Genomic DNA, 12,620 nt, shown 5'->3' with positions numbered 1-12,620 from the left:
GCATTGTATTCCTGAGGGTTAGTCCAACGGCATCTTGTTTGCACCACGGATTCAGAAATTATCCGGCCGCACAACATTCTCGTTCACTGTGACCCTCGGGTGTCAAAGTCTTTTGCCATTGCTCACCATGGCTAAGAGTATTGCCTGGATTGTTTTGACGTTCAAGAATTCAGTGTAATACTTAATTACTGCCACGCCGCTATAATAACCCTGCTGTGCTATTTATGAGTGGATTCAATGCAGTTTGACGCCGCTTAAAAATAGTGACTCCGCACTTTTCGGTTTCAAAATTCGTGGCTTTGGGGTCAAGAACGTGGAGGTTCGTGTTATTAAAACTACAGTAGACTCTCGATTATCCGCGCTAATGACGGGGAAGACGGCCACGGATAATTCAAACATCGTGAATAATACAAAAATATCCATTGTCTGCGGATCTTTATGCCAAAAAAACAATAATTTAGGTGTAAATTATGTTTACGTTTCTCTGCCATCGCACAGTTTCGTCAAGTAAAACTCAAAAGATTAATGATGGGATAAATCACTCAAAATGAATCACAATTGACAATTTTGATTGATACTCTTTCGATTTAGAATAGTAACGATCGACCGTTCGATGCGTGTGCTCAATGATAACACTTTCCTGCTCCCGCGCAGAAGACTTCGCCCACCAAGTAGACAGCAGCAGAGCCACGCCAATCACCATCAATCAAACTCCACCCACTGTTGTAAATATTTGCAACTACTCTACTGTAGCAGCAATCATGTGGATTTCGAATCAACCTGGATCAACATATTTGCTCGGTTAAAGCACGTGACTTGTAATAAACATTTCTGAGAATAACAATGTCTAACTATTTTTAGATGATTAATTTGGGCTTTAGATATAATCATTAGTTATTAATTTGTCAAAATCCGCAAATCGGATAAACCGCACGCGGATAATCAAGTCTACTATTTATGGCCCAAGAAAAAAAAGAACCCTCAACACGATTATAGGGAGTCGTCCCACTGCAAGTTATTCCAGTTGGAGACGCACGAAGATCAGGGGAGTCACCCTCCTCTCACGCCACGCAGCTCGGGGAGACGCATTAACTACCACCCCCTCTAAGGTCAAGCCTGGACGTCACACACATTCCATAATTCTAAAACCTATATTGAAACTTGACCTGCAATGGTTCTAAATAAATAATAACAAAAACCGCTTGGGCCACAACTGTCTTGCGTGTGTGAGCGTGCGTGTACATGCGTGCGTGTGTTACCGATGCTGAGGGTTTGTATGGCTGAAGAGTTTTTAGTCTGGGCCATGCAGTACTTGGAAAGCGCCAAGTTGAGCTTCTCGTTGCGGTAGCGAGCGGCGTAGTACTGCACGTAGAAGTGTCTGGGATTCACCACGTGGGTCAGCATTACCTGCTCCGAATGCATCGCGTCTGCGCACATGAGCCCACGGCACAACACAACATAAACGATGAACAACACGAATGCGATTCAACACAGAAATACACTTTACTTCGTGCACCAGGTGCACGTGTTATGCTGCCAAGTTTGGCGCATTTTCACTTACACACCGCATATTCTTCTATACAGGCATAAGTTTGATGCGAATATATGGCAATTGCAAAACGCATTATAGTTCACATGGTATGCTTGGGGCTGCTATGTTTACAGCTATAATTACTACATCAGACACCGTCATACAAATCTGCTATCCCATTCCTGCAGTCAATAACAGCCAAGTGATTAGACGACACAAAGGCTTTAGGAAGCTCATCGAGCACCGGTACAGAGGGAGAGAGGCAGACGCAGGGTCAGATAACCTCGTCACCTACCTCCCCCCTCACCTTGAGTTGTCATGGATACACCATTTATCCAGGCATTGCCAGTGAAATGCTCTTAGGCGACGTTGAGGACTGGACACTCGCTCCTATTCTGTCGGGTGTCGTGTCAGGACAGTGCCTGCCGCTTTTTCTGAAGTTTTTCTGATCGTCCACTGGGGCCATTGCTCTAGTGGACAGGAGATTTGTCCTTGTGGTGTTTGCAGCATTTAGTAACGTACGTTGAATGAAGGCCAAAAAAATGTATATGAATTAGGCCCATAACTTATACCAAAGTCAAGAGGATTAAAATTTAGCATTGACACAATAGCATGATAATGTGTTCATGATGTTCAAATAATAAGGACAATGCAGAAAGTGACTTGAGAGCGACATCTTTATTTTATTATTTATAAAACAAATTACGCCCGAGAATGTTTTCACAAGCGTGCTGTAATCTGTCACGTGAGTGCGTGGTTCCTGACCCTGTGAAATCCAGGAGGGCCGATTACGGGACGATTTTGCGTTCCCTATCTTGCACCTTTGGACGGAGCTCGGCTCCCCACCAGCTGTCATCATTCCTACCCAAGGGGAGGGAAAAGAAAAAAACAGCCAAGCGCCAACATCTGGAAAACCCTCAAGGGGTTGTAGATAAATACATTGACATGATTTCACTTCACTGTGTGTGACACTATCACTCACCACGCTCAAGTAGGGGTTCGGATCTCGAGAACAATCGCATTGCCACTGCTGGCTCTAAACACAAACGGAACAATTCTCGCTGCCCCTACTTGTTCCGTGGTAATTCACAGACGAGGTGCTGAAGCATAGTACCGAACCATTCGTGGATGGAGCTTATTGCAGCGGCAAAAGGTTATGGACTTACGGATATTCGACTTAGAAACTTTCAGAGATACAAACAAACCTGTCCCGCATGTCCAGTTGCCTGTTTGGACCAAGAGTCGTAATTTCAACCGCCGCGCAAATGATGGCGGTGGTAGCATCTTAACCTACAGAACGTGAAGAACCAGTGGCATCTATATCTACAGTAGATAATACAACTTTTAAAGCCATTCCCCATATTTAGTGTACATGCAGTACAACATGTTTGAAATTGATAGTTGGACTTGCAAACAAATCAACTGACGAACAGACCTCTGGAACCTAACTCGTTGGTAAGTAGAGGAGTCCCTGAAATGTGTGTTTATATTGAACTTATCTATGGGATCTATTTACCAGTATTTAAAATGAAAAAAAAAATAGGTTTTGTACCCTTTCTGGCAATAAAACAGGTGTTAACATGTTCAAATAGATACCTTTATTGCCAAAGGGTATACAACCTATCATTTTATTTTCAACATTTTTTATACTGGCAAAAAGGTATCCCATAGAAATAACTGCTCGACCTGAGCTATAAGTGCTCCGAAACTTGCATTGTCTTTGTACTGTTTGCCTTTTGGCGTTCTCTGGCCTAACACTGGTGGTGAGACAAGACCATAAAGAAGGGTGTCTCTCTGGTGTAGTCCAATCAATTTCAAAGACAATGCGTATATTATTCTCAGAGCATGTTTGTTTGAATTTTTGCCACAAATACGTTTGGTTAGTACAGACTTGATGCCTTGCAAAATGTACCTATTTGATGTTTCAACATCTGACCACCTCCTGTTATTTGTTTCATTGTTTATGTTGAACTTCTTTGAAACTGTACGTAGCGAACCATGATAATTGGAGGTACAAAGAGAGGACAATAAACTAAACACAAAAAGCAGTTCTAAAGAAATTAGTTTTCAATTTAGAATGAAAAGTGCATAGTTCCACTGGCTTCATAATATCGGAAGTAAGAGCGTTCGAGATGGCCACAGTAACGCATTTGGAATAACATTATTATTAATTACCAGTGAGGGGCTGCTTCCCCTCCTAAACGAAAGAAAATACAATTTTTACTTTACCAGGTAAAGCCCACCGAGCAATATAGCTCTTTTTCAGAAGTGACCTGGCCACAAATGATAGTTCAACGAAGTGGCTGATCTCGTGGAAATGTAAAGCAGCAGAGTGATGTTGATACGAAATGTGGAGGGAAAAACTGGAAGACCGGGAGAAAAAATCCACGCAGCCACTGGGAGAGATACGCAAACGCCAATTACACAACAGGCATCGTCAGGGTTACGACCGAACCCACAACGACCTCCTGCACACCAAGCGAAGGAGATAACATCTCGCCACCACGGTGCCCCGATGCGCGAGGGGGAGCTCACCTGCCAGACTGACAGACTCATCTCCAGATATGCCTGGGAACAGGCAACGGGCAAGCGATGCAGACGATAGCGCTGCAGCAGCCGACACTGCTCCTCCCTTCTTGGACCACGTCGCTGTGGGGGGGTTCGCGTGCTTCGGACCCTGCACAACAAAACCGGCAGGAACTCGTTCATCTGAACACCGACAAGGCCGAGGCAAAACCCACAGCTACGGATCACATCGTAAAAAAACGCTATCGACTGCGCTCTTTCAACGGGGCGGGGGGGGAAGGAATAGCAGAGCTGCACCAGCTCTCTCCTGGAGGCCTCTCGTGGTCAGCAGACGGTGTTGGCATTTAGGTCTTCAACACATTGCCATGCACAAGAACATAAGCGACCTAGTACTCTTTAATAACAGAATCAAAATATTTTTTTCTACTGTAGGAGGAATCCGATGAGCTATAAAGCTCTTTTTCACAGATGTCCAGTAGGAGCACAGGGTAAAAATGTTACAACAAAACAGATGCTAGTAGTGCAAAGTACAAGGTAAACAAATCACCCAAACATAAAAATTAAAGCCCCCAAATTTAAGCAAGAAAATTCCAGAGGTATTAACTTATTTTTCAGAAGCGACCTGGCCACAACTGATAGCTCAACAAAGTGGCCTGTCATTTGGACATTTAAAGCACCAAAATTGTCTAAATTATCTCAATGCAGATGTGTTGACAATTCAGCCGTGCTGGATTTCACAATTCCACGATGACCATGTGACCCCCATGGAACCAATAACAGGTATAATTGCACGTCCAAAACAACTTGTCGTTTGCATTTCTTGTTTTTATCTTTTTCTTGATGTTTGCTTTGCGAAATTGGCATGTGCAGATCTTTTGTAAATCATAAAAAGATGCATTATTTTACATCTCATTCAGATGATCTCATTCATATTGTCTGCCCCACATGTTCCATCTCGTTTCTTCCTATGTTTACTTCAAAAGCCAAAGTGACAATTGCATTATTCATGTATACAGGAACACATAACCTCCATAAATGACGCACTAACAAGACTACAAAGGTGCATGAGTGCAGGAATTGGTTTTAAATCGAACTGTTCACCGCCCAGTATCAGAGAGCATCACTACCCCTCCATAGTGTTTGCTAACTTACCTGCAGGTTCAGGGTGAGCTTTAGGTCAGGCCCGATTGGTCCCTTTTCTGCGTGGCCTCTGGTTGTGGCACGGCTGCCGTGAGCCTGCTGCTGCTGCTGCTGTTGCATCGGCGAAAGGGGCATGGCCCCTACTGGAGACCGGTCTGACCCAGCAGCCGCACTCATGCTTTTGCCATACTCCAGGAGCCTGGCAACAAAGGGGGGAAGACAAGTTACCCACCGCATTAGCGTACGTTTAGGTAACGCGAGGCGGAAACGGTGAATTTGAGGGGTATCCGGCAAATTCCTCCATGGCAGGGCATGAGAAGAGGGGCAGCAGCACCGCCTGGTGTGGGACCCATGGTGCATGATGGAATATAACAGAAAGTGTTCAGACATCTTTCAAGAGGGGCTGTTCTCTCCAACACGGGTATGATGCGCTGCTGCTTTCCGCGCAAGTTCCCAGACGCAAGTCAACGTCGCGTGACGTCAACGCCTGCAGCATTCAACAAAGGGATGGTGAAAAAGAGACAAAAAATATAACAATGACTGATGTAACAATAGTTTGAAAAACCGTGTTCGAAGAAGCAGGATTACCTTGTGGGGAACAAAATCGTGCCGAGTTCCTTAATGTGGCCGAACAGCTGCGTCGCGTCCAGGTCACACCTGCGCATGAGCACACGGAATTAACTCCCCATTCCACATCTGTACACTGCTCATAAACACCACCGCTGGACACTTGGATCATAAAATGTTTTTTTTTAATCCATGCTATCATGTATTATTAAACGGTATTACTTAAAGTAGCATCAAATTCTTTTTTTTAATAATCAGGACAAGGATGCATTTCAACACGTGATGGTTAACATTTGGTCCATCAGCCGATGGCGCCTACTGGACCCACCACTTTCCTGAGGCGTTTGTTTAATCAGGAGGTCGAGCTCTGGATGGGTTTAGACCGAGCCTCATCGGCACAACGTGGTCCTGAAAGGCCGTGTGGTGAGAGTGGAGAGCCAGCCGTTAAAATCATGGGACCCATTCAACGCAGCACTTCAACAAAACCCAGGCTCAACGGGCTGCAGGTTGCCCACCGCCGATACGGACGCAGCGTGGAGTGGGGAGCGGTCGCAACGGGGCTGGATACAACACCAATATCCCCCTTGATACGGGGCTGGGCATAATGCCAATATCCCCCCTTGCCACAGGGCTAGGCACAACACCAATATCCCCCCGCTTGCCACGGTGCTAGGCACAACACCAATATCCCACTTGATATGGGGCTGGGCATAACGCCAATATCCCCCCTGTTAGGGGGGTAGGCAGAACACCAATATCCCCCTTTATACGGGGCTGGACACAACACCAATATCTCCCCTTTAAACGGGGGCTGGGCACAACATCAATATCCCCCCTGATACGGGGGTGGCCACAACGCCGATATCTCCCCTCACTACGAGCAGGAGAGAGGGAGGCAGGCAGAAGCGTGGACTCTGGAGAAATGCTTTGAGTGAGGAATCAAATGTTCACCGTAGCTTTGAATCATGCGTGAGGTAACACAACCAAATAGGTGCCTCATTAAAGCAATTGTAATGAGTGGTCTTTGACACGTGAGGAACTTTGTATGTTTATTTCAAATAAAGCTTGGTACATCCACAGTCTCCGTCTCCTTATTACGGACTCCACCTTCGGGTGGCTACGCTGCCCCGCGCCACGTGGCGCTCACCACTCTGACACACCGCTGGCTGACGGTGCGCCAGGGAGCGACTGAGCGGCTGAAGGACGAGCCGCCACGTGGTCGATGGAGATGGCGGGGCAGCGACGGGGCTCCTCTTCAGAATTCGGATACCGACCCCTCGCATTGCTCGGGGTCCCGCTTATATCCCCCTCCCCGGGGCTCAGCCCCGCCTCTCGCCACGCCCCTCCTGAAACCTTCCCGAATGTCCCAGAGGCTTCCCTGGTGGACCCGCCTCTCACCTTTCACCTAGGTAGAAACCCCACTATCGATAAGCCTGTGCTAAGGTAATTGTATGGCCCCCTGATGATCCAGGCGATGGCGCTCTCATTACACAATTATAGAAGAAAAAAAATTCTGATACTGGCATGAAGGTGTATGAAGAGAATTATAGAAATGTGACAAGACTTAAAAAAACTTGGAAATTGGGAATATTATGTATCTGAGCTATAGGCACAGCAAAGTGTGCTGGATAGGGGTAGGGGGGCAAGCAGTGACCTAGACAGGGCACGGAGCAACACCCAGAGGTGTTGGTGATCAGACTAAAAAACGCAGCGAGGTGAGGTGTTGACACGGGAACAAAAGACAGAGGAGCCAGCAACAGGAAACACAGGTGAGGTTACTGTGGTGTCAGTAACATTGACTATGACCTCTTGACCTCGGAAGCTGCTCGTGCGTGAAGGTATAATTCGCAGGCGTCCTCGCACACTCAACGGTCGCATTGCAAGCAGCCGCGTCTCAAAAGCTGTACTCACTGCAGGTCCAGCGAGTCCTCGAGCAATACGGAGCACAGCTCTGGCACGTCCATCGTCAGGAGCTGGTCTACCACCTGCACGGAACACGTTGACACGATACAAATCACGGTGAAGACGCAAACTTCCGGTTATTCACCATCGTAGCGGCCGGCACAGACATGTTTATTGCAACCGAATGCGCACAGAAAATGAATACGTCCGTGCCTTTTGCACGTCCCGCGTACAGAACTGCTGGCCCCGAGCCATTCTGCAGGCAGTGTCGAGGGTGACACAGTTCGACAAGAGTGACTCGTGAAGAACGCTCGTTCCTCTCGTCAGTATGGGGTTGAGCCAAACCTCCATGTCCTTCAGTTTAAAAACCAGCTCTGCACCCCTGCAAAAGACAAAGAAAAGCAATTGGCAAGTCATGGTTATGGCCAGCGCTGCAGCCAAGAACACTGCCTCCGCATAATTGCGTTCGAGTGAACACGCGGCTAAAACATGCGATGACACGAGGTGGTGCACACACTCACGCAGCACAGAAAGAAGACTAATTTATTCCAATATTCTTGGGTCTTTCGGTAAAAAAAATCACGACGTTTCGATCGCAACACAAGCAATGGTTATCAGGTGAAAAAATATAACACTCCCGCTATATTTTTTCACCCAATGACAATTGCTTGTGTTGCAATCGAAACGTTTTTTTTATTTTTCTATGTGGCTTTTCCGAAAGACACATAATATGAATTCCTACAGTCATGAAAGCTTTAAGTCAAAATTTATTCCAGGTACCCTTATTGGTAGCAGCAGAGACTTGGCACGCATGCCAGCTGGGTAAGCGGAACGCTTCAACTCAGGAGCGCGTGTGCGCAATGCAACTTTGCATTCCCAGTCTCGAGCGATGCGTGAACGTGATTGTGGAGTGGATCTCATTGCCGCCATCTCCCGACGCCCGTTCTACTCCAGCGAGAACTGCTTTAGTGGAAGCACAACCCCTGACGTGCCAACTTATCGTTGTCGCTCCTCGTGCGCGCATCTCGTTCACTCGGCGAGACCGTCAGTGTGCGTCTCCCGGGATCAGGGCCCAGCGGCGTGGGGCCCCCTCGGCCTGGAGTCACAGCATCGCTACTGGCGGGGAACCATCGCTGGCATCATCCGTGCTGTTGACCGTTCTTACGAGCGTAGTGATCCAGCCACAACCGAAAAAACTCACCCCGACGTTATAGACACGGCGTGCATGACACAAACAATCAGGAAGTAAAACGAGCTAGATTTGAAGCTTTCGTGACTGCAAGGATCCATACTTGTGTTGTGTGTGGCCGAAACGTCGTGATTTTTGTTGTTTTATTTTTTACCTACGTGACTTTACCGAAAAGAACCAAAGAGTAAGTAAAACAAGCCCCTACGATTGGTGCTTAAAGGGCCTGAAAGGGGAGTGATTAGAAGCAGGGAATTGGAGGTTTGGAGGTGAAATATAACTTGGAATAGAGCAGGAAACGGAGGATGATCGACAGGGTGGACAGTTGGAATCTGTGAGGAAAAGTGGAAGGTAATTGGCTGGAGGGAAAGCGGAAGCTCAAGGAACCTTCGGGAAAGGGGCTTAAGAGATATACAGTGAGGGAAAAAAGTATTTGATCCCTTGCTGATTTTGTACGTTTGCCCACTGCAAGGAAATGATCAGTCTATAATTGTAATGGTAGGTTTATTTTAACTCTGCCTACGGATGACTACGATTTAAATATTGGGTTTGAAAACGTAAGTCTTACATAATAAGTAAATAGTGAAATGCAATTGATTTGCATCACGTAACTAAAGGTGGCATACGCTTGTTTTATTGTCATTACTCTTTGGTTCTTTCGGTAAAGTCACGTCGGTAGAAAAATAATAGATCACGACGTTTCGATCGCAACACAAGCAATCGTCATCAGGTGGGACAACCACAGCAAGAGAAAACTGAAGTAGGCAAGATCTGCCGTGGCACGAGGTTATATAGACCTCGGCAGTAGGGGTGGAGAGAGAAGGGGGGGGAGGAGGAGGAGGGGCAGAAAGTGGACCCCGCAGCAGCACCCGGGTCACTGGAGTAAAGTGGGCCACCGCAGCAGCACTGAAGAGGTCGGCTAGCAGGGGGGAGAGAGAAGGGGCGGGGGGGGGGGAAGGAAGCAGAGCAGAACGTGGACCCCGCAGTAGCACCCGGGTCACTGGAGTAAAGTTTAGAATGTTTTATTTTTATGTTTGTGCATTAATGCGATGACACGGAGTGTACACGTGTGCATGTGGAATGTGGAACTCACCGGGCCTGCACCATGGAGCACAGCGAGTGGATGCTCTCATGTATGCTGCACACCACCGTGTGAAGCTGCGGCTGCAGCTCAGACTGCAGCTTCTCAAACTCCTGTCGGGGAAGCTACAATTACACCTGCCACTTTCATAGCCAAAGACACCCTTCAGCTCGGATGATACACCAGGACGATGAACGTCTGGATAAAAGCCATGATAGCAGTGCCTGACAATGCACCACACTAAAAGGCGTACAAATTCAGCCTATTCCCACACATCGATTAAAACCCGTTTCCGCACTTTAATCATCTACGCCATTAAATCCGCACAAAATGAGATCGTTGTTGCATAAAATTGTTAAAATGCTCTGTTACTTTATAATGGGTTCGTGCAAACGTTTAGATATAGATCTCGAGTGTTCTGATTAGTCGTGGCCAGCCAAAGGTAGTTTTTCACTTAAAAAAACACAAGCAGAGTATTCCATCTTAAAAACGACTGCTGTGCAGTAAACCAGCTGTGGATAGATCATGGTTGTTGAGAACGTTGACGACAACTTTGACGGCGACAACGACAATGATGACAACGATGAGGACGATGACGACAACGGTGACAACGGTGACGACAATGATAACGACAATGACGACGACGATACAGCATCGCTGCAGCCAGCGACCACTCACTCGCAGCGCCTCCTTCAGTTTTAAGACCCTCGCCTGGCCCACCACAATGGCCTTGGGAAGCTGCATGCTCAGCTCTTCCTTCTGCAATGGGCAGCAATGACATGATCGTCAATGGAAGCGTGGCTCAAGGTGTGAGAAACGCGCTTTCAGGAATGTTGCGATCAAAGATTGCACTCAGGTTAATCCGTGTACTTTATTACATGAGAGGGTTTTTTGGGTTAGATCACGCAAATAAAAAGACATCGTTTAACCTGTCACCACCCGATACAGCCAATAAGTTATTATGGATAATATTGGTGGCAAAAGCCTACGTGTTATACTTTAGTACAATTTAGATTATGATAATGCGGGTTTTTTATTTCTATACTCTTTGGTTCTATTCGGAAAAGTCACGTAGGTAAAAAAATAAAACAAAAATCACGACGTTTCGGCCACAACACAAGTGGCCTTCATCAGGTGAAGGGACCGTGCTGTCAGGAGGACAGCATTGGAGTGAAAAGAGTCAAGCCCAGGTCGCGTCCTTTAAGCTGTGTGGGAGGAAACAAAACGCTTTGACAAAGGAATTAGCATAAAATGACCGTAAAGCACAAGAGGACCGGCACGGAGGGGGGGAGGGGGTGTGAAGTGGAACGTAGAGGACCGGCACGGTGGGGGGGCAGGGGAGTTTACAAATGTAGGTGTGAAGTGAAATAAGCTTCTATGAAAGTTTGGTACATCACTATTTGGATAAATATACTGTACCATTGAAAATTAGTTTAATGTTTGGCATGATTTAGAACATCTTTCCAATGGTTGCTTAATTTGAAACCATCTTCTCGGTTGAAATTGTGTCTGTGTTTGTAGATCTAAATTGCCTCGTAGATAAATCTCTGATGAAAACCTGTGGGTTTACAAAGGACCTTGGTATCGGAGAAAACTATATCGTGATCACCAACAGCGTTGTAACAGTGGTCAGCTACGGCAGAAGAATTCGTTCTGCCATGTTTCAAATCTGATTTGTGCTCGCGAATTCGGTCAGAGACATGTCGTTTCGTCTCCGCGATATAGCAGTCGCCACAGGTGCAGCTCAATTTGTAAACCCCGGGGTACTGTAAGTCAGGAATGACATCCTTCACGGAGGGGATCAGATCACGAATTTTGTGTACTGTATTGAACCAGACCAGGATCTTGTTTGTTTAGAATTTTGAAGATCTTTTTAGTAACGCCTGTTATATATGGTAGTGTGATGGTTTTGATCGGAGTATCAAGTGGTTGTTTCTGTATGGAGGGAGAAACAGCTTGGCGGATGGTACGGTCAGAGTATCCGTTTCTCTTGAGGGCCAGGTGTACATGTTTTAATTCACTGGTCAGGTGGTGTTGGTCCGAAATGCAATGAGCCCTGTGGTATAACGTTTTGATGAGAGAATTATTTTGAGTTGGGTGGTGGTGGGAATCAGGTTTCAAGTAGGAATCTATGTGGGTGGGTTTCCTGTAGACAGAATTTCCCAATGAGCCATCAGGTCTCCTCTCAAACAAAACATCCAAGAATGGCAGCTTGCCATCTTTCTCCACTTCCATGGTGAATTTGATGGCGGGATGTCTGGAAGTGATGTGGCGTAGGAAAAGGTTTAAAGCTGGGAGGCCATGTGGCCAAATGACGAAAGTGTCGTCTACATATCTCTTCCACAGGGAAGGTCTGAGGGTGGAAGTCTGGATGGCGTCTGATTCAAATTTCTCCATGAAAACATTGGCTATCACTGGTGACAAGGGAGAACCCATGGGGGTACCCTCATTTTGTTTGTAGAAGGTGCCTTTCCAAGTAAAGTAGGTATTGGTGAGGCAGTGCCTAACCAGTGCAGGTGTATCGGGGTCTAGTCCATGTTGTACCAAATTTTCAATTATTTCAATGGTATCAGGTACTGGGACCTTGGTGAACAGAGAGACCACATCGAAGTTGACAAGAATATCGTCAGGGGACAGTACAACGTCTTTGACCATAGAGACCAATTGGGCTGAGTTAAGTACTGCTG

The 12,620-nt window shown here is 46.5% G+C and overlaps 1 protein-coding gene across 5 annotated transcripts in view; it reads right to left on the bottom strand.

Moving 5' to 3' along the window:
* The window catches only part of LOC116957289 (RING finger protein 17-like), a 126,342-nt gene that overhangs the window by 92,848 nt on the left and 20,874 nt on the right, over window positions 1–12,620 (bottom strand). For all 5 annotated transcript variants that reach the window (XM_032979346.2, XM_032979344.2, XM_032979342.2 and 2 more), the window contains exons 9-17: window positions 10,612–10,692; window positions 9,946–10,046; window positions 7,880–8,048; window positions 7,676–7,749; window positions 5,786–5,854; window positions 5,210–5,396; window positions 4,067–4,208; window positions 2,297–2,392; window positions 1,260–1,427 (exon numbers count right to left, since the gene is read on the bottom strand). In XM_032979346.2, coding sequence (XP_032835237.2) covers window positions 1,260–1,427; window positions 2,297–2,392; window positions 4,067–4,208; window positions 5,210–5,396; window positions 5,786–5,854; window positions 7,676–7,749; window positions 7,880–8,048; window positions 9,946–10,046; window positions 10,612–10,692 — 1,087 coding nt within the window. The remainder of the gene's footprint in view (window positions 1–1,259; window positions 1,428–2,296; window positions 2,393–4,066; window positions 4,209–5,209; window positions 5,397–5,785; window positions 5,855–7,675; window positions 7,750–7,879; window positions 8,049–9,945; window positions 10,047–10,611; window positions 10,693–12,620) is intronic.

This window comes from Petromyzon marinus, chromosome 72 (genome assembly GCF_048934315.1).
Source record: "Petromyzon marinus isolate PM22_M1 ecotype Great Lakes invasive population chromosome 72, UKy_Petmar_22M1.pri1.0, whole genome shotgun sequence".
In the NCBI taxonomy this organism is placed as follows: domain Eukaryota; kingdom Metazoa; phylum Chordata; class Hyperoartia; order Petromyzontiformes; family Petromyzontidae; genus Petromyzon; species Petromyzon marinus.
The sequence above is the reverse complement of the archived record's forward strand: the minus strand, read 5'-3'. Positions and strand labels throughout refer to the sequence as shown.